Source organism: Penicillium chermesinum (genome assembly GCF_028974085.1).
Source record: "Penicillium chermesinum strain IBT 19713 chromosome Unknown utg000002l:1.0-5270490.0:1.0-5274688.0, whole genome shotgun sequence".
Lineage (NCBI taxonomy): Eukaryota > Fungi > Ascomycota > Eurotiomycetes > Eurotiales > Aspergillaceae > Penicillium > Penicillium chermesinum.
In genome coordinates this window covers 367,667-394,564 of record NW_026695312.1, presented here as the reverse complement: position 1 = coordinate 394,564, position 26,898 = coordinate 367,667, and the positions used below count along the sequence as shown (strand labels likewise).

Genomic DNA, 26,898 nt, shown 5'->3' with positions numbered 1-26,898 from the left:
ATTGTTTTTTTGAACCACAGTACATAGTAGATGCTAATACCGTCAACAGAATTGACCATTCTCCCTAGTGTTTGCCACGCAGTACTAGTTGGTTTCACTAAACACTTAATTCAGCGGCTCGCGCCCAAGAATGATATCAACCGCTTGTTCTGCAATTGCATAAAGGGTCGCTTGTGGGTGCCCTCCAATACTCAATGGGAAAACGCTTGCATCAACAACACGAAGGTTTTCGACCCCCAAAAGGCGTAGGTTGGTATCGACCACTTTTCCCATGGCAGCGGTACCTGCTGGATGATGATGGGCCATGCCTGTCGCACGGATACGCGCCTCAAATTCTTCATCCGATGATTGAGACGTGAGAGCCGGCATACCTGGTGGGGGTACTTCGCTTTCTATGTAATCGGCCAATGCATTTGTATCTAGTAATGCCTGCATAGTACGACGGGCGCCATGTATCAGAGTGACACGGTCAACGTCTGTGTCAAAGTAATTCGAGTAAATCTTGGGAGGGTCAGTGGGCGATTTAGAACGGATGGTGACTGATCCGCGAGAAGTGGAACCAAGCAGCATGACTGATGTTACGACCAAACTTCCATCATTGGGAGCGTTGGGGATCCCCGCCGGAGCATATATGACCAATGTCTCAACTAGCGGGCGTCCTGGCTTTAGGAGACGCGGCGCATTATTGCCGAATCGCACGTTATCACTTCGCATTGCAGCCTCCAACTTTTCTGTTGGTATATCCTGATTTGTCGCCCAATCAGTAGGGAAACCATTCATGAATGCGGGATCAGACAGGCTGGGATGTCCGAGGGCTAGTCCTCTTTCGTGGTCCCGTAATTTGAAAACCTGATAGAGTGCGAAATGGTCGTTCAGGTTTTTCCCCACTTCTGGTGCATCGATGATTTGGGGGATCCCATGCTGAGATAATTCGCTTGCTGGTCCAACCCCGGATAACATGAGGATCTGGGGTGTTCGGATGCTGCCCGCAGAAAGGACAATTTCTTTTCGTGCTCGCACACATTGGCCGTCAGCCAGGATGACAGCGGAGGCTCGAAATGCGTTTCCGTTGCTTGGCTCAAATTGAACCCGGTCGACAATCGTGTCCGTAACCACCCTGACACCATCCAAGCTATATGCCTGCTGTGATGCCTGCCGCTTGCCTTGACTCCAAGTCTCCAAGAATTCGCAGACACCATATGAGCTCCCGTTACAGCCGTCAGGATTGAAGGGAACACCAATTTCCTCCCACGCTTGCTTTATTGGTTCACGCAATGGATATCGTCGACCGGGGTCACTTGCGGAAACAGAGGTAATCTTCACGGGCCCGTCGAATCCGTGATGATAAGGATCCGCTTGAGGATCAAAGAAAGATTCGGACCGGCGAAAGTAAGGGAGTAACCCATTGTAGCTCCATCGTTCATCGCTGACTATCGTAGCCCAATCGTCATAGTCCGCCGCATCCCCGCGGCTCCAACCTCCGAAGTTGATGGTACTTCCTCCTCCTAAGGCCTTCCCCGCATGAACCTCGTGTGTTCGATTGCAAGTATTTGGCTGGGGTTCCGTCGTATAAGTCCAATCTAGGTTAGATCCTAGGAGAGAAAAGAGACCGTGGAATGTCTGCGTGTCGAGATTACTTGAGGCATCGCTGCCCCCTTCGATAACCATGATGTCAAGGGACGGGGCTCGCTGCTTCAGACGGGAGGCAACCGCACAGCCCGTCAGGCCCCCTCCTACAATAATGTAATCGACCTCCATGAACGCTGATAAAGATTGTTGGATCCAAGGACTGAATGTACGTGAACTAGGGGAGATGCGGCGCGGAATAAACGTGCCTTTTTGCTGTCTACGTGGACGAGGTAGACTGAGTAGCAGGTGGGGTGACGGGACGCCTCTGGTTCAGTCACTGAAACAAAGACGAAAAAAATGCCTCATACAAAAAACATGCCACCAGCGGAGATTTAGGACCGATCTTCCCGGACAGCAAGCCCATTTGGTTATTTGGAATGAACCCCTGTATATCCACTGCATGGCGACGGATTCGCGGGGTTCGGTCAGGACCCTTTCGAGTGGGGGCCGATTCATAAACCTTGCACAGGAGATCGACCCACATCGTTCTGTAATCTCTATACACTACATTGGCCTTGAGGTATCTACGATGGATTTACGCGTATTCGGTTGGTTACATACAGCTCCGAACATCTAGGCAGGTCACTCGGGATATAAAAGAAAAACAGCCTCGTCCTACCTAGTTCATCGATTTCCCTTCTCCTAAGAACCAACAACAACGCAGGGGTTTGTTCATTGCTCTATATCACGTATAATATTCCCGAGTCAATTGAATACATTGCATTTTTGGCCATGAGCGCAGAGACAATTGTTCTTATTACGGGTATGGACTAGACACGATGAACCAACTACCACACCCCATATTGCCTTGATCCCATCATCAAATCAAACAGCAAAATACACATAGTCCAATATATCTAATTGAATGACCGTGTACTAACAATCATACCCCGCAGGTGCCAACCAGGGCCTTGGTTTCCACACGGCCAGAGAGCTCCTCCTACTCCCGAAACACCATGTCATCGTGGGAAGTCGCAGACCATCGTCCGGTGATGCCGCTGTTGAGGCCCTGCGCGCTGTACCGGGCATCCAGGGAACCGTCTCGACAGTAGCATTGGATGTGACCGACCCACGCTCGATTGCGACCGCCAAATCCCATATTGAGACCACCTTCCAGCGACTAGATGTCCTCGTAAACAATGCAGGCATTTTTATGGTGCCCAAAGATATCAGCCCTTCGGGCGAGTCATCGATGGTCAATGACAGGGCCCTGCAACATATCTTCGCAACCAATGTGGTTGGCGTGGCCTCTGTCACCGAAGCCTTGCTCCCCCTACTTCGTCGTTCCACTTTGCGACCGCGTCTCGTCTTCGTATCCTCGTCTATGGCGTCTTTCACTTATAACAGCGACCCGAGATCTCCCCACGGCGGCAGCTTCGCTGTTGAGTACCGCGCAAGCAAGGCTGCAATGAATATGCTACTCCTCGAATACCATATGTCTCAGCCAGACATGACAGTCATCGGGGCAGATCCGGGTTTCTGCGCTACCGAGGTCACTGGAGAGGGTGCGGACGCGATGAGAGCACAGGGCGCTGCCGAGCCGGAGGTTGGCGGTCGAGTGATCGCCTCGATCGCGAAGGGCGATAAGGACAATCTCCCAGGACGGGTCCACAGTGCACAGGGGGTAGTGCCATGGTAAATTACAAAAGAGATTGCGAGGACGTTATATCTTAGAGGTCTCTTTTCCCCTCTTTTTATTACGCCACTAGTCAGAAAATGGAGAATGCGCATCGATGCTGCTCATCGCTACAAGGTTGAAGTATCATTTTATCAATGTGCTCCGTATTGGAGACGAAGTCCTGTTGCGTCATATACATGCCACTAATCGATCCAGTTTGAGTGGTTGGTTCCAGAAGGCGTCATGCTCAAACCTCAAACCATTGGTCAAACACACTGCTTGGATCCATCTTCTCCTTGATAGCTTTCAGCCGGTTCACATTATTGCCGTAGACTGTGCTGAGGGCCTCGTCACCATGCGCAAAGTTGATGTACCTATCCATGCACATTAGCTTGACATATCGCGCGAAATGAGAGGCACACTGAAAAGCAGAATAATGACAATAAGACGAAAATGATTACATACGCAGCAGGTGCATCCAGTCCGTCTGTCGAGCGCCACAGATCGCGAAGTTTGCGGCCCCAGGCTTCGGCTTGCGGTGTTAAGTGTTTATCGTAGTACCAGGGCATAGCGACCGCGTTGAAGTTGACATGGTTTCGCCAGGCAAAGGAGCTAGACGATTCAGGGAAAGCGCGCGCAGTGTCCAAGGAATAAGCTTCCATTATGACTATGCTACTGCTTGTACCATTGATTCCCAGAAAGGAGACGTATTCATCCCAGGCTTTTTTCCATGTGCTTGGGTTCATACGGGCCAAACCGACAGAGTACGACGGTTTGTATCCACCTTTAATGCAGAAGCTGTCTGCTCCATCGTTCCAATGTGGATATTGAAGCTCTGTTGTAGTATCTTTCGATGGATTGAGATCGAGGAAGGCTTTGAATGCTGCCCGGCCTTCCGCTTCAGTGCCATAATAGAACGGCGTGATAACGACCTGTGGCGTGTAGCTTGGAGCACCGCTGGTCATAAAGTAAAGGAAAACACTCATTTTGGGCTTGAGGGCGGTGCTTTGAATGGTATTAACAACCGCCTCGACTTGATCCCCGCGATAAACGAGCTGCCCAAACCAGGCAGTTTGGCCGGGAGGGGATACTGGGAATGATTTCATTGTTGCCGATGTGACAATTCCAAAATTAGGCCCAGCACCTCGCAAAGCCCACCAGAGGTCCTCATCGTTCGGGGTGACTGTTTGTAAGCGGCCATCGGCAAGAACCAGGTTCACTGACAACAGGTTGTCGACGCCGAACCCCACGAGTCCCAGCAGGTTCCCGTATCCTCCTCCCAGAATTGCACCTAGGGCCCCTACACAGTTGCAGTTCCCTGTTTGAACAAGAGCGCCGGCCTTGGAGGCTGCGGAGATAACCTCCGATATAGCAACTCCTCCACCAACTGTGACCTGCGACTTGTTACCATTGAACACAACAGTGCGCAATGATCTGAGGTTGATCAATAGTCCGTCTGATCCAAGGTGGACTGTGTCTGCCCATCCATGCCCGCCGTTTTGAGTCACAAAAGGAATATGGTTGGAAGTACAGTAGCGCACCTATCGCGAGTATGGACCATCAGTGGTTGTCTACGTCAACTACAGCAGAACTTCGGGCAAGACCTTACCGTTGCAGCCACGTCTGGCTCCGTTCCCGGCGTCACCACTACACCAGGGTGCGGAGCAGCAAACTCGCTCCAACGTGCATCTGCTGTTGCATTGTAGCCAGTTACCATGGCCGTCGAAGAAAGATAAGGCCCCAGGCCTTGCGATACCTGCGCCGGGGAGAGCCCCAAGGCTATACACGCGAAGGTAACCACGAAAGAAACAGGTGCCATAGACCGGGCCATGGTTATGGGTTCAGTAGCAAGCCAGAGGAAAAGAAAGAACTAATAGTAGAACAATAGTGCCTGTAAGCTATTTAAAGAGAGTTAGCTCCAAAGGGTCCTCTATTCGCCGACACCTTATAGTGGGTTTCGACCTTCTTATACGGCACACGTCGCTTCGTCCATGGTAAACGAGGTGTCTCCGTAATCCCAAAGTAAAGCGTTTCAAATGCAACATGTATCGATGTATCAATACCATGAAAAATCCGTTACCGCCACTACTGGAAATTGAGATCCTTGAAATTTACACGGTGGTGTTCGCTATGCAGCCGACATGCAGCTAATGCACCCAACTCAGCCCGTTCCTTTGGCCCACTTCTCATGTACGTTCCGCCCCGACATTGCAGCGGCCCCGGGGCAGAGACACGTACTTTGTTGTAGGCCAAAGCGCAACACTGTCTTGTGGAAAGAGCTCTCTGAGAGGCTAGTTTTACGATGCCAGCCTACCTGCAATTACTGCGGACACATAATCCCTCTAACCAATGCTTTATTTGAACATGTGCCCACGCTATGGGGAGGAGGGATCTCGGTTCCTTCGGACCGCATATCATTGTGAGCAGAGTAACTGTAAGTACCCGGATCACTTGAGTTCTCAAGGCTTTCGTCCCCTTCATAAATTTAGTTCACCTTCTGATTCGGTATGCTGCCCTGGTAGAGTTAGCCCCCACCATAGTTATGTCTATCCCGTGTGACGAAAAGGGTATTCCAAATGCAGATAAGCATGTTACCTGGTGACCTGGCGCTCTAATATTTTCAACAAAACCCTCAACTCCGCAAAATCCAGAGCCTCCATCTACCCAACAAGTTTACACCTCGTCCCATGATTTTCGCCCATCATGGGAGTCGATGCATTCTCGAAGAGTGAGATGATCGCGTTGGGGTTCGTCTTTTTGATCCTCCCCTGCATTTTTGTCGCTCTTCGAATCTGGGCCAAATTGATTTCACGGCATAGTCTGCAGGCAGATGACTATCTGATCTTCGTGGGACTAGTGAGTCCAAATACCAAGGAAGAAGGCATGCGCGAACATATGGATGATTAATGATATTCCGGGCTCAGTCATTCTCGATCGGATGTTCCATTACGCAACTGATAGGTAAGTACTCACAGTAAAGGATAAATCAGTGGAGACACTCCCAAGGTGGCTGACAGGAGTGTTTTTCAGGTGCGATCGATGGCGAGTTGGGACAGCATCAGAGAACGGGACCCGCTGGGCAACCTCTTTTGGACGATCCCAAATTCCTCATCTATGAGAAAGTGAGTACACCGCTAAGTCAGTTCCAAAGGCGGAAGATGGCCCCCCTCCCTATTTCCACCGATATCGTTTAACATGATCGATCGCATAGTGCAAATTAGCAAGTCAGATAATGGCTGTTATTGGTATTGGCTCGACCAAGTTGTCGCTACTCACATTGTTTCGAGGAATATTCGGTATCTCCAAACCCTTCAAAACAACCACCACGATCATGATTGCCGTTACTGCAGCATGGACAGTGTCCTTCTTTTTTAGTAATTTGTTTACGTGTTATCCAGTGACGGCCCTCGTGGAGTCATTCTACGGTAACAAGTGTCTCGACAGTGTCGCTATGTGGTACGCTTCCTGTATCACTGACGTGATCATCGACTTCATCATTCTTGTCATGCCGTTGCCCCCTGTCTACAAGCTTCAGCTACCTCTGAAACAGAGGCTAGCCGTGGCAGGCATGTTCGTAGTGGGTACTGCGTACGTGTCCTTCCCTCCTGGGTGTTTTTTTCCTCCTCCCGCTTGTTTACAGCGTCGCTGAGCTAACGAGCCCCGACAATCCCAGTGTCATTGCAGTGAGCGTCACTAGGCTAGGTTTCTATGTCCATATTGGGACAACGTTTCTTGAACACTATAATGATGAAACATGTAATGTTCCTTCCTATCATCCTTCTCTCGAGTTTCTCACCGGCGTAGCAAATGATTACTGACCGGTTTTAGACTATACTTCACCTGTCTTCTTTTGGACGAACATTGAAATCTCCTTGGCTGTTATATTAGCTTGCCTACCCACGTTACGGCCTCTGTGGAATCTCTTCCAGCATCGGCAATTGCACTCTACCGCCAAGTCATACGCATCAGGTTTGCCTTCGCATTATAGCGACGGTTCCTATGGAAGCAGCAGGCGAACCCGAGAAACTTTCAATGACATCGATACGATCAACCTAGTCCAGCAACATCAGCAACCAAGCGATGCGTAGCGTCAACTATGATTAGACAGTTACCGGTCCCCAAGGGGTAATCCAATTTTCAGTAAGTGGCATGGGGAAGAATCGCAGTGTTTTGCCACTGTTGACCTACTACATATATACAACTTCCGTAATGTTTATTTCCAGTGCAACAGTTGCTGAATGAAGAGTATGTCATATTCACAGTGCACTTTTTTATGTCAACGGCTCGACCACGGTTGAAGAAGTGAACCAGGTTGCTGGTCACCTGCATAAGATTTAGCATGAGTTCGTTCCGTTTGCAAACAGAGATCCAGTCGTTCGTCCGATATTTGCGATAGGGAGAGGACCTTCTTCTTTTCGGAGGTACTATCCCTTCTACCCTCCACTCCCTACCTTTTAGTCTGTGGAATTCATGGTACCATCTTTCTCTTCCAAGTAGATGACTGACCTCTTTATCACCTTATATCTATTAGAATCTACTGGCTTAGGCAATAATCAAGATTGGAGTCTCGTCTGCTCCTCCGCTTTTTGTTTCAAGGCCTTTTCAAGACGTTCCCTCTTCTTCTGCTTAGATTGACCTGAACTCGATTTCTGTATCTTGTCCCCTTTTTTCTTCGCAGTGCCAGGAGTCTTTGTCTTTGAGGGACAGAATCGGTAGACTTGCCACCACATAATGCCACCATGGCTATTGCTCGAGTAGTGTCTCGTGTCAAAAAACAGGCAAAGCTGGATCGAAAAGCATAAGATGGTAACCTTTTATATCTCTAAGTCTCTTTAAAACTTATTATTCATACTCAACCCGCAGCCAAAATAGTAGGCCGTCGTATTCTAGACGGCTATGCCACGCCATGTGCGGGTGGATTAGCACCAAAGACAGCAGAAAGTTTAGGCATCCAAACTGTTGCCGAATACAATTTTTTCATACCAAGTTTCGGAACATTCAATATCAAACAGAGGACACTCTGAGCGTCTGATAGAAGCTCGTCATCGGCATCTATATGGAATCTCGCGCTTTGAACAGAAAATACATGGTAGCCGAGATGAATTGGTCTATCGAAAATCGAAACTCTAGAAGGCGTCTCGAACAATCTTTTCTAGGATCAGAAGGCTTACATAATACTCACTTAGCCACGCCCGGGCGGGACCTCGGGACCTCATCAGGGCGCTCAGAGGCATGCTCAGATCTACTCAGAGAGCATAAAGCGGCGGCAGCTAAGATAGGAAAGCCCCACCTGGGATGGGAAAAATGTTACGTATAGCTACCTAGGTAACCCCCCCTGAAAAGCAATGGGGGCAAACAAGCCCTCGTAAAAAAAGTTGCCAATGACAGCGACGAGAAAAAGGCCTGCCAAGCCCTCCTTTCTACGTGCGGTCTCAGGCATTCCGATCATCGACATGATCGCCCTTGGCTGCAGTCCAGAATCCAATTATTGGCACGCCGAGCCTCAGTTCTGAAATCTTCCTCCTTTTTTTCGCCGCTCTCTCAATTTTTTATCACTTCTGATCGCCCTTGGCGCCCAGACTCGCTGAAGCTCCTGATCTGGCTCTTCCGTGAATCTGCTCCCTAATCTCCACCCCCCTGAACTCATTCTCTTCTGCTGCAGATGTGATCTCCAGACTGGGAGATCATGGAGGTGCCCATCTAGGACCCCAGTTTCATCGATCCACGTTGCGTTCGCTTGGACCGGCGTTCGTACTATGGTCCCCACTCCCGTAGCCTCGATCTCACCCGTCAGCCTCGCCCCCATGTGTGTTATTCATATTTTCTTTTTTTTCTTTCCGTTTTGCTTTCTTGGATGAGTCGATCGCCCTGCGTTCTCACGGGTGCCGGTCGCACCGGGCGCATTCTGAAGATGGTTACAGTATCGCCTGGGCCTTGGCGGGCTGGTGATTCAGCCCCTTGCCAAGCATTGCTGCGGAATGAGGTCGATTTTTGAGGATCTGCGAAGTCGGTCTGATTTGCGAGGTTGGTCTGGTGGGTAGGATCGCGATCTTCAAGGGATTGCTTGGCGGGTTTCCTACGTATCATTCACTTTGGGATGGCCCTGTTCTGCGAACCGTCCTAAGCGGCTATTGGCTTCTGGGGCTTGGGGCTGTACTCCGGGCAAAGTATCGCCGAGCTGTACGGGGTACGCATGTTGTCCTGTAAGATACCCATGCTGTATTCCAGCCCTGGAGGTAATGGCTGCCAGCTGTATTGAACTTGGGTCGACACGGTTGGGAACTAATTATGGCCCCTCGGAGTGGCCATGAAACACAGAATCCTCCGGTGACGCCCAAGTATGCTCAGTCGCCTTATGGCGAGTCTGGGTTAGCCAAAAGTGGTTCCAAATTGCCGAGTGTGGTGATATCAAATGCAATACCCCCAAGGGAGCTGAAAGAGAATGCCAGCATTGTGGAACGCCCGCTGATGGTTCCTAGGACTTGACGAAAGGCATATATGGAGGGGAATTGTAGGTGGTAGCCCTATGGAAACCGTACTACCGTCGGCATCAATAGCCGGTGAGACGTAGGGCTATAGTAACCCGAAGTGAACAAACTTTGGCCATATATAACTAGCATGGATGAGATTAGGAGTAGCCGTAAGAAATGCGACCCAATTGATTGTCAAAGATATCGAATTTGATCGGAGGGAGAGGCCAAATTTGCGATCCGTTTTATCTCGGTTTTGGTTTTTCTTTTCCCCCCGCCTTCTTTTTCTTGTTCCTTCGCAAACCCAAACTGCCGACCAGCCAAGCGAAAATAGCCGCTGTCAAATTCGACAGCCAAAGGATTCCTGACTCAGGGCCAAAGCTGCATGTTCAGGGTGGAGCAATTAAAATGCCTCATAGTAGGGAAGTACCTACCTTCACTGGGGCCGTACAGCCAAGTGGTACCTATGAGGTCGCTTTCTTTTTGACTTTTTTTTTTTTAAACTGGGGGGAGCCAATGCGCCGCTAACCACCTGTTCACCCCCCAATCCTCCTAGTCCCAGTGCGTACGTATTTCTCCGTGAACTCGTCTTTGGTGCCTATTTCGGACTAGTCTCACCAGAGCGTGACTCCACTTCCCCGGTTGTGTTGCCGGTCAGCATCTCCTACATAAACACTTCCCAGCCATCGTCTTGACTAAGCCTGTCTGGTCGCTAGGGTAATGTAAGTCACAGCACCCCCATCGGAATCGCGGGCGATCTTGCCTCTGTAGTATGACTCCTCCACCTGCACAGTTCACACCTTATTATGCGACACGGCAGACTAGCCTGGACTGTGGGCCTTGAGGGATTGCAATCCTCGAACATTTTCCCTTTAGGTGCCACGGGCGCAACGCTGAGTGGTTTTGTGTGAAGGCCCCTGTTTGCGTAGGGCATCTTCCCCCGGCATGAAACGGCGCTGGGACTAGCTGTTACAAATTCCTTTCTGCCGTCTGGACGTGGGGGTCGTGTAAACATTGACAAATAAAGGAAGTGTGGTAGCTGCCCCCTACGAATTTGGCCGTTGGGAATCGTCGAGTGTTGATTGGCGGGATGAGATCGCCAGCAGCAGCCAGTTAGCAAAAGAATGATCAAAGAGAAACCGATAAAAATCCGATATCCACACGCAAAAGCGGGAAAACGGGAAAAGGAAGGGGATGGGGAGGGGAAAAAAAAAAACATAGAATAATTATGCCAAGTGGAGCCCAGCGCTTTGACGGGCGTGGTTCCCCAATGGCCTTGTTTTCTTTCCGACTAACCGAACTTTGCTCGATACATCCAGGTTGTAACTTCACTTGTGCTCCAATAAGCAGTTTGGATCGACAGGATCCGATGCCTTGACGCTGGTCTTCATTTCCCGGCGGGCCAAAAATTGAGAGAGAGATCTCCGGTAGATTAAAAATAGGGGATCTGAACCTTGATGCTTTGTGGGACAAACACACGGTAGTGTCAATGACCAAGATGGTTCTTTACCCCACTTGGAATACCGGATGCCAATGGCATAGGGGAACTTCCTTTGTTTCGCCCACTCACGGTCGTATAGAAGTGGAGAGCTACTCTGTCCTTATACATATGTACCTCCCAAGTACTCCGTATATACCTAGATACCGGCCTCGGCAGCAACAAGCTTCGCCCGCGATTGCAAACCCAACTGCATTCTCCGCTTGAACCGGTCTGCAGGCAAATCAAAGAAGCCCAGCGTTTGGACAGGGAAGATGCCCGCTCGCACAGGTGCAGTGTGGGGAGGCGATCGAACGATTTACAAGCTTGTTACGATCTCAAGGTCCCTGGTTGACTGTCTCGAGTCCGGCTTTTGAAGTTAGTACCCTGTATTAAGGTACTTCCTGCCATCTTTCATTGTTCTGTACTCTTGTGTTTCCCGCCCTTAGTGCGTCGCTAACTGGGGAAGCTTGCGAATGTTACCAATGCACCCGTTGGAGCTGGTTGGAGCTGGTTGGAGCTACTCTTCTTGGCTGACCGCTCCTCTTTTTGCGCCGCGGACAGCCCGAGTCAGCGGCGCCTGAAGGGCAGCCATTGATAGCCCTCCAGGGCTGGTTTGCTCCATAGTTGGTGCAGGTGAATGCTACGAGAATGCTACGGAGCCCCGTCTCCAGTCTCCTTCCAGAGCCTGAAGCTGTTTGTGTTGGGAGTAGTGGGGTCAAGGGATGGTGCCCGTTTCACGGCAGGCCCGGAGTAAACATGAAGCGATATGGGGGGGCCCCTGTTCTTCAGTCCACGCGACCTCCGTGCAAGTTTAGCCAGGCCAGGGTTCATTTCTGCGGTCTTTTCTCAGCATCCCTAGATCTAGGTCTATGATGAAGCTTGGCGGCATACCGACCTATACCACCATGTTGAATTATTGGTCTTGGCAACAATGCACTGAGGATCATAGTGGAGGTGGAGGTAAGCTGTACGAATACCAAGCCTGATCTACCCGAGTAAGGCATGGTGCAGATACGGAGTACACAGGGAGTAGCGTATTGTGGTAGTGTGGGGGGGGGGACGTGAGTCTCAAAACAGCACTCCGCGTCCGTTCTACGTCAGTGGGATGCATGGGCCATGAGCAAGGGAAAATGTCCATCGCCATAAGGATCAGCGCCATCGCCAAGACCTCATAAGGAAAGCAAATGCGAAACATCAGGAAGCGCGCAGACCGCGTTAAGGGAGGAGGACGGTCCTCCGATGGGATTGGACCAAGTGGCCCGTGTCTGACCCCCCGGCGGTCACACGCTTTCCCTGAAAAGCCCTACTGCTAGTAATGGGGCTAGGGCTGTTTGGGGGGGGGGGCACTTGGAGGGTTTGGGGCTTTCAAATTGCGACTCAGGCACAAGGCAGGTACTGGCTAATACGAGCAATCCATCTCCGAGAACGGTGGCCGGGCGGCTACTCTGACGTAGGGTGACCGTACCAATACGGACACACGAACCCGTCTTGGTCTACCACACATATTACGGTGAGAACAGACGAAAAGACGGTCACGATCAAGATATATCCGTCAGTAGATGAGATACCATTATTCGAAAGAGCTTGACTTTGTAGTTGGCAGGTATCACGGTCATATGCCCGAGGGCTGGGTCTGATTCACGCATTAGAGCATAAATTACATAAATTACAGATCCTGAAAGCGATGGCGCCCTGATCAGGCCTAGCCTGCACAAAATGCCTCATAGTCGGCACTCGACCAACTGTACGAGGTCAACCCACCATGAAAGAAAAACGACCCGTCACAGCATTGAAAGCCTTTGTATTTCACGAAATCCTATTGATGTCTGAAAGTGACTCTCAACCTAAAAGGCAGAAAAAAGATACCCAAGCTGTTGTACTCATGTACTCAGCCTTTGAGAGGGTTTCTATTTCCAGGCGCAGGAACCTGCACGAGAGAGTGGGTCCTGGAACAAGCGTGGAAGGACCAGGACTGTCGGAATTGTGGGCAACTGCGGGTGTGGCAAGGGGAAAAAAAAAACTGTAAAAAAAAAAAGGCGAAAAAAAAAAACCACGCTAGACCAAAGGCGACCGTGCCGCCCTCCCGTGTATCGTCACTCCCAGCAAAACCCAGTGAACCCCCCCCTCTACTTAGTCCATATACTACTACTTCACTAATTTCGATCTCTATTTCCCCTTAAACCTCTTCCCCTCTCCTCTCTCCACTCCTTAACTATTCTATTTCCGCTTCATTGTCTTTTGGCTTCACTCAGGCTCCCTCCCCTGATCGCCCTCTACAGCCCCAAAACTGTGCAGGCTTGGCACTTGGCGGCTAGCCAAGTACTACTTGTGCCACTCCAGACGCCCTCCTAAGAGGATTTGAAGCAACAACCAGCCATCCTTGGCGTGATTTTCCTTCAACTCACACCTCTACGCCCCCAAAAGCCATGTGTGTTATATCATGAGGGTTTGTCCTTCGCGGGACCTCATATACGATCGATCTTGATCGATCTTGAGCACACTCACCTCTCTTAGACGTGCTTGTGCTGCCAGTCTCAAATCGTCAACATGGCTCAATCCCGTGGTGAACGTCCCTTTTCTTTCCAAAAACTATTGAAGATGTTCATTTCGCCCACTTCGGCCTCCCGGCCGGCTCACGATGAGGCCGATGCCACGGAGGACTTGGACGAACCCCCCCGATCACCAACATATCTTTCACGACACCTCGATTCACCAGCACGAGAGCATCGAATTTGTCCGGCCGCCGATGATTTGCCGCCAGGAATCTTTGCTCACGCGCGCCTTGAAGAACAGCCCGGAAATGTCCCCGACAGACCAGCATCACTCCATCTACGACTCTACCTACAACTACCGTTCCTATCCCCACAGCAATATCAGTGGCATCTCAACTGCCGAACTCACCAGCGACGGTGGTATGACGAGCCCTTCGCTTTCTAACACTCCCAGTCCGCCACTTCCTCCCCAGATGTTGAGCAAGCCTTCAGTGACCGGTAAGAAGGAGATGGCTCCCCGAGTTAAGGTGGTGGATACGAGCGAGACGGCAGTGGAGGCGAATCTGGGTCGCAAGCGCTGTATCAGTTTTGCATGTGGCCGGAAGGCCGAGCCACCCAAGCCAGCAGAACCAGCACCTCAAGCGACTCCCGAAACCCCCATCGAACCGCCAAAACGAAAATCGGCCCTGACCTTCGTTTGTCCCGGACGTCAGTCTCCAGCACCAGCACCTACATCGGCGCTTCAAAGAGAACGCTCTCCTGCTCACAGGGCTGCTTTCCGATCTCGATGCCGTGGCTCCCCAGCCCCTGTCGGTCGTAAGGGTTCTCCGGCCCCTGCTCGCAAGATCTCTGCGGAATCTGCAGGTCCTTCGCGGGCGAAGCCCGCGGAGAAGGCAGAGAAAGTGGAGAAGACATCCATTACTTTGCCTAAGGGTGTGCCTACCAGTGGTCTTGGCCTTTTCGAGGAATCTGAAGCCACTCGCTTTCATGAGTTCGCTAGCTCTACGGATGAGGACGAGGAGTGGGTGAAGAAGACCACCGAATACCCTGAGAAGATCACCATGAACGACTGCATGAAGAAGGAGAATGCCATCCGCCGTCTTGCTGAAGAGGTTGATGCGGAGGCCCTTGACGAGGATGAGGAAGATGATGATGTTGAGGACATCGCAGACGATGACTCAACTATTCATGACTTTTCTTCCGACGACGGCAATGAGTCAGATAACGAGGCGGGCTTTGCCGACTCGGACGACAGTGACGATGATGGCTCTGACTACGAGTTCTGGGCCCCATCTATCACTGTTTCAGATGGGTCTAATGCCCAACCCATTGATGTCACACCGCCTGTTTTGGAGCGCCGTGCGTCTAATACAGGTACATCATTTGACTCATTGACTGACGACCATCAAAAATGGCTCCCGGCTCCCGTTCGCCGAATGGCCATCCGCCGCTCTGCCTCGAAGCCAATTAAGATGCGACCGGGCACTCCTAAGCTGCCCGATAGCACCGACTTCGTGTGTGGGACGTTGGATGAGGATCGTCCTTTGGAGGTTGCATACAAGTCCTGCATCGAACAACGGCGTCTCCAAAGGCGTGTTGTAATTCCTCAGGATATTGATCCGAGTTTCCCCACAAGCGACCCTGAGGACAACGGAGATCTGGAAGACATCTCTCAAGATCAGGACGATGACGAGCCTGCTCTCGACTCAGCTCGTGGCCGCACCGACGCTCCTGTGCGCAAAGCGTCTCCCCGACACTCGCCTAAGCGGATCATGTCTCCTCCCCCTCCCTCTCGCCGGGCTGGTCGCTCGTCTCCCAAGCGTTTGAAGTCGCCTCCCCCTCGAGCACGGGGCCTCCGGGCGAAGTCCCCATCGCCATCGAAGCGGGCGCTGCCGGACGAGATGCCCCATATGGATTCTCCTCGAGGTCTCAACATCAGTCACTTGGTTCAGCAGCGCCAGACAGTGACCCGTACAAAGTCATTGCCTCGCAAGCCTAACCCATTCTTCGCGTCCGACCAGTCATATCGGTCCGTTAGAATGCCTTCTTTCCAAGAATCTCACGAGCGTGAACCCTCCCGCACTCGTGAGCTGCACACACGAGGACCTATCGATATCGTCGAGGGCCTTGAAAAGAAGCGCCAGAAACGCAAAGAGAAGTTCTGGCGCCAGCACTGCCGCAAAAACGCCAAAGAGCAGATTGGACGGCGGCCGATACCCGGCAAAGGAGCCGAACGGATGAAGGAGCTTGGCCTCGAAGTTGCTGAGAGGACCAGGGCTTATGGTGTTGGTCAAGACACCCAGCTCGTCCTATCTGTTTAGGTTACCTAAGGGGATATATTCTTATACCTTTTTACCCCTTTTTCGACTTGTACATACATACATTACAACTTTTGAACGTTGCGCTTGGCCCTGGGGTCAAGTGTCTTTCGCTTACATACTTTTTTTAAACCAACTTCATGTCATCCACTTGCTTGGTCTCTTTGCCTCTGAATACCCCTATCCGCCCTATATATGGGAAGCCTCAGTCCTTGCAGTCTTTTTATTTATTCATCTTTGCCCCCTTCAAACCCCCCTTGTGGGATTTGGAACTCAATAGCTTTCTCATTCTTGTCAATTTTAGCATGGCTGGTGCATATACCCCCCCTATCTGCATTTGCTGCATTGTGGATAAAAAACAGGCGGTTTGGAATCAATGTGGATAATAAGGGATATGAGAATTATCTGATAACTATTGTGACGATCATTGGAGGTCTCAGTAGAAAAATCGTTAGCATAGTAGCAAAGGCTTCCGGTATGGTTCGCGGCCCAGTCAGGACTTAGGCGGTTTTAGATCTCACCGTTCCGTCACTGTTGCTGCCTTAATGCCTGAGGGAAAGCTAGATCCCGAAAACAAACCTGGCTTTATCTTCTTCCCCTCTCAACCACCTGTCACCACCACTTGCGCTATTGTACTCTCGTCGTCTCCTTAATACTCCCTACGGCTCCCTTGGTCCCAGTTTCGCCATGTGGATTATCAACTGGTGTAAGTGCTTCCGAGTGCCCCAGCCCGACCCTCGGCCCAAATCCTCCCCACCAGCACCGCATGCGGAGCCAAGGCCATATGGACCAGACCTATGTTATGTGGCCTGAGAGAACCCCGTCTAAATGAGTTATGGACGAAGGCTTCTTGATGTGTTGTGTTCGACCAGATAGAAAAATGGCTGCATCATGGTTGCATGATGCAGCTATACAATGCCGTGGTCCTTTGCTCGTGATTCGGGGTTGGGCCCTGGAATTTTGAATCTCAGATGTACTGATTCATCGTCTCGGTTTAGTCTACGATGTTCTGGCCTCTCTTGGCCTTCTGAACAAGCACGCCAAGCTTCTCTTTCTCGGTCTCGACAACGCCGGCAAAACCACCCTCCTGCACATGCTGAAGGTGAGTGAGGATCAGATTGGTGGATTCTGCGCCGAGGTGGCATAGGGATTTCCGGTGTCAAGGGTTTGGCGATGGAGCTCTCTGTAACAATTTGATGTTGGGAGGCAGACGCCCTACCTTGGGAAATCTCGGAACGGCCGGCGCAGAGTCACGGGGGGTATAGTGTGGCTAATCGGCTCTTTTCAATCTGTATAGAATGACCGTGTCGCTGTTCTGTCACCCACCGCACACCCTACCTCGGAGGAACTGGCCATCGGCAATAACCGCTTTACCACTTTTGACCTGGGTGGTCACCAGCAGGGTGAGTCTCGATCTTGATCTCCGCCCCCGTTCGCGGAGCCGATTCCGAAATGGCCGGGGTTCTTCAACCTGTGGACTTACCAGGCATCAGGATGAGGGCGTGAGATGACTTTTGTTGGTATTGAATTGACACTGACTTGTAACGATTAAAGCCCGCCGTTTGTGGAAGGACTACTTCCCTGAGGTCAGCGGTATTGTCTTCCTTGTAGACGCCAAGGATTACGAGCGATTCCCCGAGTCCAAGGCCGAGCTCGACGCTCTCCTCGCCATGGAGGAGCTTGCCAAGGTCCCCTTCCTCGTTCTCGGAAACAAGATCGACCACCCCGACGCCGTCAGTGAGGAGGAACTCCGCCATCAGCTTGGCCTGTACCAGACTACTGGTAAGGGCAAGGTGCCTCTCGAGGGTATCCGACCCATTGAGCTGTTCATGTGCAGTGTCGTCATGCGACAAGGTAAGACCGTTCCGCAGATCTTGATCTTCACAGGAGCTAAAAGTATTCACAGGTTACGGCGAGGGTATCCGCTGGCTCTCTCAGTACGTCTAAGGTTCTATAGCCTAGACATGGTCTTCTCATCCACTCCAATACCCCTGTCGTCCTTTGTGAACCTTCCGCCGATGCTGGTCTAGGATTGGCCATGAGGCGCAATCTGAGAAGCGTTTTGCTCTTCTCGTCCGTTCCTAGAAACCTCTTCTCTGCCTACTCTCTCCCTTTCAAATATGCCTGACGTCTTTAAAAAAAAAAGACGATGTCTTGATGTTTCCTAACTTTGATTCGCACCCCCATCAATGCATGTCTATTCGGCTTTGTTTCATCTGCCCCCTTTCTCTCCTGTTCTCCTGCTGCCTGCTAGGTATTCCTATTTGCTGCTCGGTCGGCTGTTATTTCATAGTCCTAAAATGCCTTGCTCCCCAATCTATACTGCACGCAGTTTAGTATATATCTTGATATAAGCTTCCGAAGAGTCTTGATTCTGCGGACTGGTGATCCATCAATCGCTAGATCACTAGATTCTCAGGGCCCCGACTCGCAGTTAGTGCAACATTACTCCAACGATGTCGATTGGTGATCTGAGTAAAGAGATCACTATGAGTGCGTCTGTCCATTGAGCTGATTCATTCCAATACTCCTGTAGACGAATTCCCCATTAGCCCTATAGGCTGTGCTAGTTGAGGGCCATGGTGGGTTAGTCCTGATAGTAGCCAAAGATACACGCCGTGTCCCTTGTGACTCTTGGAGCCGTCAATCGCGATTTGAACCTCGCATTTGATGCTTTAGTCCAGAAGATGCTCCCGTATCCAATGAGGGAAGCATATCTCCCTTCGAACGCGACACGATGCCGCCGTATTCGGCACTTCGGGGCATTAGCGAGGCCTATATCGCTGTTGAGCGGGCCAGGCGCACTCCATCTGCTGTGCTCCTGCGGCTTGGATCAATCCTTTTCGTTTCGAAGAAAATACCCTGGAAAGGAGCAAAGCGAAGTCGACAAGTGGGATAGACCAAGCTGCTGATCCGGTGAGGGTCAAGCTGGGATTGTCCGATGTTGAGGACAAGTTGATTCTTCGCGAGGATCTTAAAGCTGCCCTAGCAACGGCTGCGTTTTATAAGAACCTGAGAACATTGTAATACTACTGGTTTTTGTACACACTTGAAATGCACGATCAGCTGTCGGACACGGGTGATGTACAAACGGAAATATCAACTGTTTGCAGGGCATCTATATTGTCTTGATTGGCCCGTCTTTAGAGCCTCACGACCTAGTCCGTGCTGGGAGACCCCCTGCATCGCCCTATCTAATTGGCCGAGAGTGCTAGTAAGATTGACACGGTGACTGGTATCGACGAATACTACAAGAGCTGGTAAATCCTCTAGTGTAAGTCTTTCATACGCATAGATTGGTTATCCATGGGATGTACAAGTATTGAAGGGCAAAGGAATTGACATCGAATCTTTGGATTAGACCCGGGGGAAAACAAGCGCCAGCCACTTACGCAGTCTAAATTATCGGCCAATCAGGCGAGGGGCGAGATGGGTTTATCGTTCAAGGGTCGTTCATACATTCAGATTGCTATTGAGATCCTTCTTCAACCATTGTCGTCGTAAGCATGAACAGGCTAGGTTGGACAAGCGGCAAATGAGCTACACCACCTACTAGACGTAATACGAGATGACACAATTGAGCATGAGAATCAATTGAATTCAAGACACAAGACCGATAAGACAGAAACAGATAAGAATAAGATGAACCAGGCGTTCCCAACCCCCCTTCCAGGATGCCGAGAGAAAACATTCCGTCCAGATGGTAAGAAACAGGAAAGCAGAGGAACATGATGGAAAAAGAAAAAGGGAAAGAAAAGGAGAAGAGACATGGATGAGGGAAACATTTCCGCTCTGAGGGTACAAAGGTCGCATGGTCGGCCCATGAAAGGATGGAGACAGGTTTCGCTGATCGTACCGGGGCCCTCGAGTCGATAGAGGAGGGGGTATCGGATTATCGTAAATGTGAGAGGGCGGAGTTTGCGGGGGCGAGCCCGGTGTAGAAGAGGGTTCCTCGGTCATTCATCGCTTCGTTGGTATGCGGCGGAGGTCATAGATGGGAGGGGGCTAGAGGATGTCATGTAGGCGGTTGTGGATGCGTAGTTAAAAAGAAAAAAAAGGCTTATCTCCGCCCGAACCTGCTGCAAATGGAAAGCTCGTATCGATTCCTTTATTTCTTGGATTTGCGTGGAGTAGTGATGGGCCCGCCGGCGCTCATGCCACCGTAAACGTACTTTTGTTTCTTTTCGGCTGGTTTCAAGATCTGTAGAAGCGGAGAAAGATTTTCTGGTTAGTACATGGGGAAAGTGAAATGTAGGTTTCCGTTTGAGGAGTATCTCACCTGGAACGAGCAGAGCAGGCTTTCATCCACGCTCATCATGGCACCTGCGTTATCGAATTCGCCACAGTAGTTTGGCGCACTGAACAGTGTCACCAGCTGTCGCTTAGAGAAGAATTCGTATCCATCCTCCACGACTTGATGGGCACGGCAAATCAAGTCCATGTCGTGCTTCTGTAGGAATCGTGATACCACATCCGGACCGAAGGTGAATGACACACCACGATCGTTCTCGCTCCATCCTGTGATATCCTTATCCGGGTCGGACCACAAGAGGTCACAGAGGAGACCGCAGTCGGGAATCTGTATAAGTCAGCGAATCTGGCCCTCAAGCCGGACGGCCAAAGAACACGGATGCCACTTGTGGAAAACCAACCCACATAATGTGACGAGAGGCAGAACTCAAGAGGGAGAGGGCACTTACATCAGTGGGACGCATAACACGGCGGATCTGCTCCATTGAGTTCAGATCAGGGCTGAGACCACCGTGCATAGTGAAGATCTTCTCGTCAATGATAGCGGCGATTGGGAGGCAGTTGAAGCAATCGGTGAAGGTCTTCCATAGCTTGATGTTGTATCGGCGCTTGCACTCGTCGTAGAATCCATAGATACGGTTAATCGAGGCGCACTCGTGGTTGCCGCGAAGAATGAAGAAATTCTCCGGGTACTTGATTTTGTAGGCAAGGAGCAGACAGATGGTCTCGAGGGACTGCTTGCCACGGTCGACGTAATCACCGAGGAACAGATAATTGGCCTCTGGGGGGAATCCGCCGTACTCGAAAAGTCGAAGTAAGTCGTAGTATTGACCGTGAATATCACCACAGATCTAGAGATAAGAGACGTTCGGTTAGGCATCGGTGACGAAAAGGAGGGCGGGAAGAAAAGAAAAACCAGGGCCAGAAGAGAGGGGCTTATCGTGGACATACCTTGATGGGGGCCTCTAATTCCAAGAGAATTGGCTGGGAGATAAAAATTTCACGAGCCTTGGTGCACAAGAAGCGAATTTCCGATTCCAGGAGTTGCACTTGCTTGCCAGGTCGGCTGCCCCTCACCTCCAGCAGCCTATCAATGATGGAGTCGAGATCGACGTCCTGTTCGGCCATAACGGGCGGCCCTTACTGAGCAGGAAAAGAAGGAGAAGAAGGGAAATAAGCCCGTGAGAAGGGGAAAAAAGAAAAGCACGCGCCGGGGAAGGGATGGCTTCCGGGGGTGGGATACTAATGACGCGGCGGCTATGTTCTGCATAAAAAAAAAACGCGAGTCGTTAGTGATGTATTCAAATTCAACAAGAGCACCCGCCCGGTTCTCAAAACCCAAGTCGATTTCCACGGAGACAGTCGCGTTTCTGATGACGAAATTTTCTTTACCGCGCTATCGTTCCTCTTCCTTCTGCGACCCAGGGGTTCGAGGGGGATGGAAATCCAGTCAACAGGATTGACATACCACACAATAATTCAATGAGACCAAAGACTCAGGAGATATTTTTTAAGAGGCCTTGCGGCCGCGAAGGGTTTGGTAGGTTGATCTGCGGCAGGGATGGCAGAAGTCGACAAAGTGACTCTCCGACTGTCAAAGGGGGTATTCGAAGACGAGATAGAAGATTTGAATCGGCTCCTAAGCGGCTTGAAGAAATAACAGGCCGGGGGAGACCACAGATCACAGGTCGTGGATTTGAGCGGGATGGAAGGGAGAGGGGAAGGTGGGAATCGAGACGAGATTTTCCGGGCGGGTAGGTGGAGAACAAGAGGCAATCAGAGGCGAAAGACAGGACGTCCAGAAGAACCGATCAGTTCGAGAATGATGGCAGGACGAGACTGGGCTGGACGCGATGGAAGAAAAACCGGGGACGTGATGAAGAGGGAGAATCTCTGCAGGGCGAGAAAGCGGGAAGTTTGCAGGTTTGCGTGTTTGCAGGTGTTTGGCTTCCGGCCGTTCTGAAACCTCTTCTGCTCAAGGGCCTCGACAGTTTCTACATCTACTTTGGCTGGTTTTATTTCTACCCAGTGCCATTTTCGTATTGCTTTACCAATCTCTGCGCCTTCGTGCTGCTTGGTCCCCCTCCCCTCTTTTCTGTTGGAGGGGTTGTTGCATCAATAGCCGCCGGTCGAGACCCTCATGGAGTCCACTCCTCATCAGGTACATACGCCAAGTACTTCGCCCATACAGGGCCTTAGCGCAAAGTATGCGGTCCCTCCTCCCGAGTCTCCATAGCAGGGGATTCGACCCTAGCATGCGATTGTCCTGCATTGGCCCGGTGGCCGCGATGCCGCTCGACCCGGAATTCCCATTGGGCATCCAACAATAGACGAGGCCCATTGGATCCCCGCGACCTCACTTTTACCCACCTGGAAGTCGGGGAGCTACACTAAGGATGCTAAGGAAGCTATAATGGAGGAAACGTTGAGAAGAACATTATTTTCCAGACCGGCTCATAGCGTCATGCCACGTATCCACCCTGCATAGAGTTCTAACAGAAACATGCCACCAGAAACGCAGCACAAGAACAAAAAGGGGAATAGGAGAGAGAATCGAGAAAGGTCGAGCAGAAGCAAAGCAGAAGCACTCAGAATAGACACATCCATAAATCGAAGATCAAAGCATTCCCCTCAACACCAGCGAATTCAGGACAGGGAAAAGGCAGAGAGAAAGGAAAAAAAGAGGAAGAAGAAGGAAATACAACAAGCGCGCTCTAAACGGTTCTTTCAAAATGTCCCTCCCGCGTATAGGCAAGACCGGTCTCGACCAAAGAACAATGAACTTCAGTGAAGTCGAGAAGTGCATGAGACAAGAAGTCGAAGGTGGGGCAAAGGGGCGCAGCGCAAAATCAAAACAGCCGTAAGTGTTCATACATCCAACCCGCCATAACTCATAAGTCATCCAACGCCATGAAAATGCATAAGCTCGAGAGCTTAGAAACAGATAATTCAAACCTCGAGAGGGAAGGGGTGTTGGCTTTATTCATTAGGATAAAAGCCATAATCAATCAGCAAGTGAAGGGCTCCGGAGACTTTCGCATGTCTGGGACAAGTATGATGGTATTTACCCACTCAAGGTACGGCCAGCGCTCAGGATTGGCTGACGTGGGCCTCGAGGAAGCGTAGTAGTGGGGATGGCGGGGTGACCCAACTCTGGAGCTACCAGATGTGCAGCAAGTTCCTTCTGGGAGTTATCCCAGGGGTGCTCGCCGAGCACGGTGAACCAGCCATGTCCGACGTCGTGCTGCAGAGCTTCCAACTGCTGTCGACATACTTCTTCATCCAAACCCCAGTCTTTACTAAGGCCAGGCTGTACCACAGTGGACTGAAGAGGAGACAGACTAGGAGAGTAGGTTTGCTTCGCCGGGCCCTGGATACTAGAAGAGCCAGAGGACACTGTACTAGTATCCTGCTTCCATTGGTGCTCATGAGGAAGAACAAAGGCGGTCTGAGTCGGAGCATGGATCTGTTGGATAGGAAGGTTCTGAGGGACCGTGGGACCTGGGCCACCGAGGCCATCCGGGCTGTAGGCACCATCTGTAGAAAGATTCACAATCTTGCGGCGCTGAGTTTTCTTTCCACGGTTGGTTCCCTCGTCCTCATTCCGCGAGGTGGTCTTAGCGATAGGCGGACTGGCGTCTTCGCTTGACTTGGGTAAAGGAGTTCCTTGAAGAAGGGGTGGAATCGGCGGGAGGGCCTTATGAACCAAGGCAGACTGATCAGCCGCACTGGAACGAACCACTGGAGCGCCCTCTGGTTCAGCGACGCGATCAGCTAATTGCTTTCGCTCAGTATAGCCTGGGCCTCGGCCGTCGATGATCATGTCCTCTGCATACCCGGGGGTCCGGCGGAACAGATTCATGATCACGACGCGGTAGCCTGAATGAGTCTTCACGAACGGGTTTCCGGACACCCAAATCTCCCGTATCTCAGGGAGACTGGTAAGCCGGGCCATTTCCGTCGGATCCATGAGGTTGTTATCCCGGATATCCAATCTCTCGAGAGAAAGAAGTCGCTCAATGCCGGCAAGTGACCGAAGTCGGTTACCGCGTAGATTGAGGGCGGTGATTGCGGGGAGGGGGCTGCGCGAAAGAGAGTGTAAAGACTCTATCATACAGTGAGACAGGTTCAGGGCGCGCAGCGACATGAGAGACGCAAGGCTGTCCGGAATCTCGATGAGAAGATTCGACGACAAGTCCAGCGAGTTCAAGGTATTAGCCACCGGGGCTAGACTGGCAGTAGAAACGCTAGTCAGCGAGTTCTCCGGGAGACCGAGGTGTCGCAGGAATCGCCATTTCGAGGGTGGCATGACGCCGGGGAGGAGAGTCGACGAGCTGCCGGTGCGATAGCCAGCTGAGGTGTCGCTTGAGTTTGAACTGCCCGAGCCAGTGCGTTGGATTCGACCCGACTGGCCACGGCGATGCCCATGCTTTGTAGGAGGTCGCGGAGGCGAAACACTCCCAGCCCGGGAGCGAAACCTTGCGCCTTCAGACTCAGCGCGGATCATGGAGACAGCTCTGGGGCTTGCGCTGCTTGCGAGGGCAGTGTCTGCGGTTGGTGATCCCGGGGCAGAGATAGCCTCGGGCGGGTATGCTGATTGGGAATTGGAGTTCCAGCCAAGGGTGGGCGACTGCTGCGATTTGCCTGACCGTCGGCGACGCTTGTCGATGTCATCTAAGACAATCCTGGTCAACAAATCGGCGGGGTCATCGAGATGGGCCCGCTTGATGGTCAGAGTTCGCAACTGCTCAGACAAACGATCCCAGCCGAAGAATGAACGATAATCTATGTCAATGATCTCTAAAGCGCTCAAGTTTTTGAATGCATGCAACGGCACAGCCGTATCAAAGGGAAACTCTTCATATCCACGGATCAAGCAGGCACGGTGATCCGGAGCCAGACGGAGACAAGGGATTTTAGTAAATGCAGAATAGAGATACTTCAGGTCGTTTTCCAGGGCGAGTTGGGCCTTCTCGGTTTTGGAAACAGAGTCCTTGGATCCTAGGCCGAAGGAGGACCACAGGCCGCTCATACCAGACATGACACTACGGACACTAGACACCGAGTGGATGGAGTCACGATCCGCGCCCTTGGACCGCTGGGGCTTGTTCAGGAAAGATACATAGGACTGGGAGACCTCCGTTTGAATGTTTTCCAGGCGGATATTCATGGGCCCCACGGCAATAGACAGATCCTCGAAACGGGACAGAAGGTAGAAGAGGTGGTGAGGGGTGAGAGTAAGCTTAGCCGGCTTGATGGTCTGAGAGGTGAATTTTAAGGCTCCGAAGGAAAGAGCAGATGCTAAGGTCAAGGAAGTGGAGGAAAAGGCACCAGAATTCGAGGCATTAGGCGGCGATTGCGGAGGTAAAGCATTTTTGCTGGTAGATTGCCGGCGCAGCTGTAGGGCGTTTGCTAACGCCTTCTCGTGGGTTCGTACGAAGCTGGCAAGATTCTGTTTGAAGGAGAAAGATAAGACGGTTAGTCGACTATTCTCTCGTCTGATCCCATCTGACGACCGGAGGGGAGTCTTTTTCTTCTTCTTCTTCTTCTTTTTTCCCTTCCCCCCCCTTCCAAGGGGATGCAGGAGAGCGGCAAGACGTAGGCATACCTTGATGAAGAGTTGTCCATCTTCAGTGTTCAGCTTCTCCATGGTGGAAAAGGGCACTCGGTGAGGACCTAAACCGGAGAACTCTGAAGATGGATAGCTCAACAGGTGGTAAAGACGTTGGACATTATGAAGGTCTGCGACCAGAGAAATCTGAGTAGCGCTGTCGCCTAGGTGATGAGGGGGGTCAGCGTGACGGGCAGCGTGAACAAAGGTACTATGGACCAACCTGGAGAAAGGAGTGTGAGTCGACCGAGCTGAAATGCGACGAGTCGAGCGGCAGCAGAATTGGGAGGCAGAAAAAGATGGGGAGGGAAAGTACTAAATATGAATCGCGATAATCACGCAGGGGAGTCACCCAGGTCACCTTTCCGCTTCCCATTTTACGACCAAAAACCCACTAGTCCCACCGAGGCGGCGCTAAGCCCCCTTAGGTATTTCTTAACTCTGTATTCGCCCTCTTCTATTACGATTGGGGACCATTAACGGCCTACTCGGCACAGTGGAGAATTCGGATCGTCCTGGTTCATCCTGTGGCCTCCTATCGATTCCAATTACATTTCTCCGTTTCTCAGGTATCTCCAATCAATCAACTTCTGGAGAGCGGATTATGTTTGTGCCGTCTATCTTCTGCTCCCCTCGCCGCGGGCATGCGGTAGGGTTCAACGGGCGCTGTCGTGATGTCTCGCCCTCTGAACGGGGGTTACATGGCATGTTCAGCTTTCAGAGGTAAATATATCGATAATATCTGGTTCTATTGACGGGGAGGATGCAAAGGTCTTACGGCAAGCCGTGTCCCAGGGTGCTAATCCCTGCACTTGCACCCCACTAAACCCAGATGGGCCCAAGTGGCGGCGCTATGGAGGGGTCACTCTGCTCTTGGATTTGGTGTTTGATTTCTGAGCATTGAAATTTCGCTTCTACCAGGCTCGCCCTCGCGTGGATCCAAGCACCTTGTCCGTGCTATCGGCGCCAAATTTGAAAATAAGATGCTTGGGAGTGCCCCATTGAACCTCGAGAAGGGATCCGTGGATG

At 51.3% G+C, this 26,898-nt stretch overlaps 9 protein-coding genes across 9 annotated transcripts; 5 read left to right on the top strand and 4 right to left on the bottom strand.

Annotated features, from left to right (window-relative positions):
* Positions 1-105: 105 nt before the first annotated feature.
* Positions 106-1,758, bottom strand: N7468_000925 (GMC family oxidoreductase; the record flags this gene model as incomplete). Its single annotated transcript, XM_058470222.1, has 1 exon — positions 106-1,758. The coding sequence occupies one exon, from the start codon at positions 1,756-1,758 to the stop codon at positions 106-108; it is 1,653 nt and encodes a 550-aa protein (XP_058333363.1).
* Positions 1,759-2,361: 603 nt separating this feature from the next.
* Positions 2,362-3,268, top strand: N7468_000924 (uncharacterized protein; the record flags this gene model as incomplete). The annotated part of the gene is made up of 2 exons (XM_058470221.1): positions 2,362-2,392; positions 2,526-3,268. 2 exons carry the CDS (start codon positions 2,362-2,364, stop codon positions 3,266-3,268), a joined length of 774 nt encoding a protein of 257 aa, XP_058333362.1.
* Positions 3,269-3,494: 226 nt separating this feature from the next.
* Positions 3,495-4,937, bottom strand: N7468_000923 (FAD-binding oxidoreductase; the record flags this gene model as incomplete). The annotated part of the gene is made up of 3 exons (XM_058470220.1): positions 3,495-3,621; positions 3,668-4,788; positions 4,857-4,937. Coding segments are annotated over 3 exons (1,329 nt in total), but the record flags the coding sequence as incomplete, so codon positions are not given.
* Positions 4,938-5,950: 1,013 nt separating this feature from the next.
* Positions 5,951-6,154, top strand: N7468_000922 (uncharacterized protein; the record flags this gene model as incomplete). Its single annotated transcript, XM_058470219.1, has 1 exon — positions 5,951-6,154. The coding sequence occupies one exon, from the start codon at positions 5,951-5,953 to the stop codon at positions 6,152-6,154; it is 204 nt and encodes a 67-aa protein (XP_058333360.1).
* Positions 6,155-6,479: 325 nt separating this feature from the next.
* On the top strand, positions 6,480-6,896 carry N7468_000921 (uncharacterized protein; the record flags this gene model as incomplete). The annotated part of the gene is made up of 1 exon (XM_058470218.1): positions 6,480-6,896. One exon carries the CDS (start codon positions 6,480-6,482, stop codon positions 6,894-6,896), a length of 417 nt encoding a protein of 138 aa, XP_058333359.1.
* A 6,939-nt stretch (positions 6,897-13,835) lies between these two features.
* On the top strand, positions 13,836-16,010 carry N7468_000920 (DUF2457 domain-containing protein; the record flags this gene model as incomplete). The annotated part of the gene is made up of 1 exon (XM_058470217.1): positions 13,836-16,010. One exon carries the CDS (start codon positions 13,836-13,838, stop codon positions 16,008-16,010), a length of 2,175 nt encoding a protein of 724 aa, XP_058333358.1.
* Positions 16,011-16,694: 684 nt separating this feature from the next.
* On the top strand, positions 16,695-17,954 carry sar1 (Arf family GTPase SAR1; the record flags this gene model as incomplete). Its single annotated transcript, XM_058470216.1, has 5 exons — positions 16,695-16,713; positions 17,006-17,109; positions 17,305-17,410; positions 17,562-17,861; positions 17,914-17,954. The coding sequence occupies 5 exons, from the start codon at positions 16,695-16,697 to the stop codon at positions 17,952-17,954; spliced, it is 570 nt and encodes a 189-aa protein (XP_058333357.1).
* A 2,161-nt stretch (positions 17,955-20,115) lies between these two features.
* glcA (type 1 serine/threonine-protein phosphatase catalytic subunit GLC7) lies at positions 20,116-21,386 on the bottom strand (the record flags this gene model as incomplete). The annotated part of the gene is made up of 4 exons (XM_058470215.1): positions 20,116-20,208; positions 20,287-20,586; positions 20,708-21,109; positions 21,210-21,386. The coding sequence occupies 4 exons, from the start codon at positions 21,384-21,386 to the stop codon at positions 20,116-20,118; spliced, it is 972 nt and encodes a 323-aa protein (XP_058333356.1).
* A 1,936-nt stretch (positions 21,387-23,322) lies between these two features.
* N7468_000917 (leucine-rich repeat domain-containing protein) lies at positions 23,323-25,908 on the bottom strand (the record flags this gene model as incomplete). The annotated part of the gene is made up of 1 exon (XM_058470214.1): positions 23,323-25,908. The coding sequence occupies one exon, from the start codon at positions 25,906-25,908 to the stop codon at positions 23,323-23,325; it is 2,586 nt and encodes an 861-aa protein (XP_058333355.1).
* Positions 25,909-26,898: the final 990 nt, after the last annotated feature.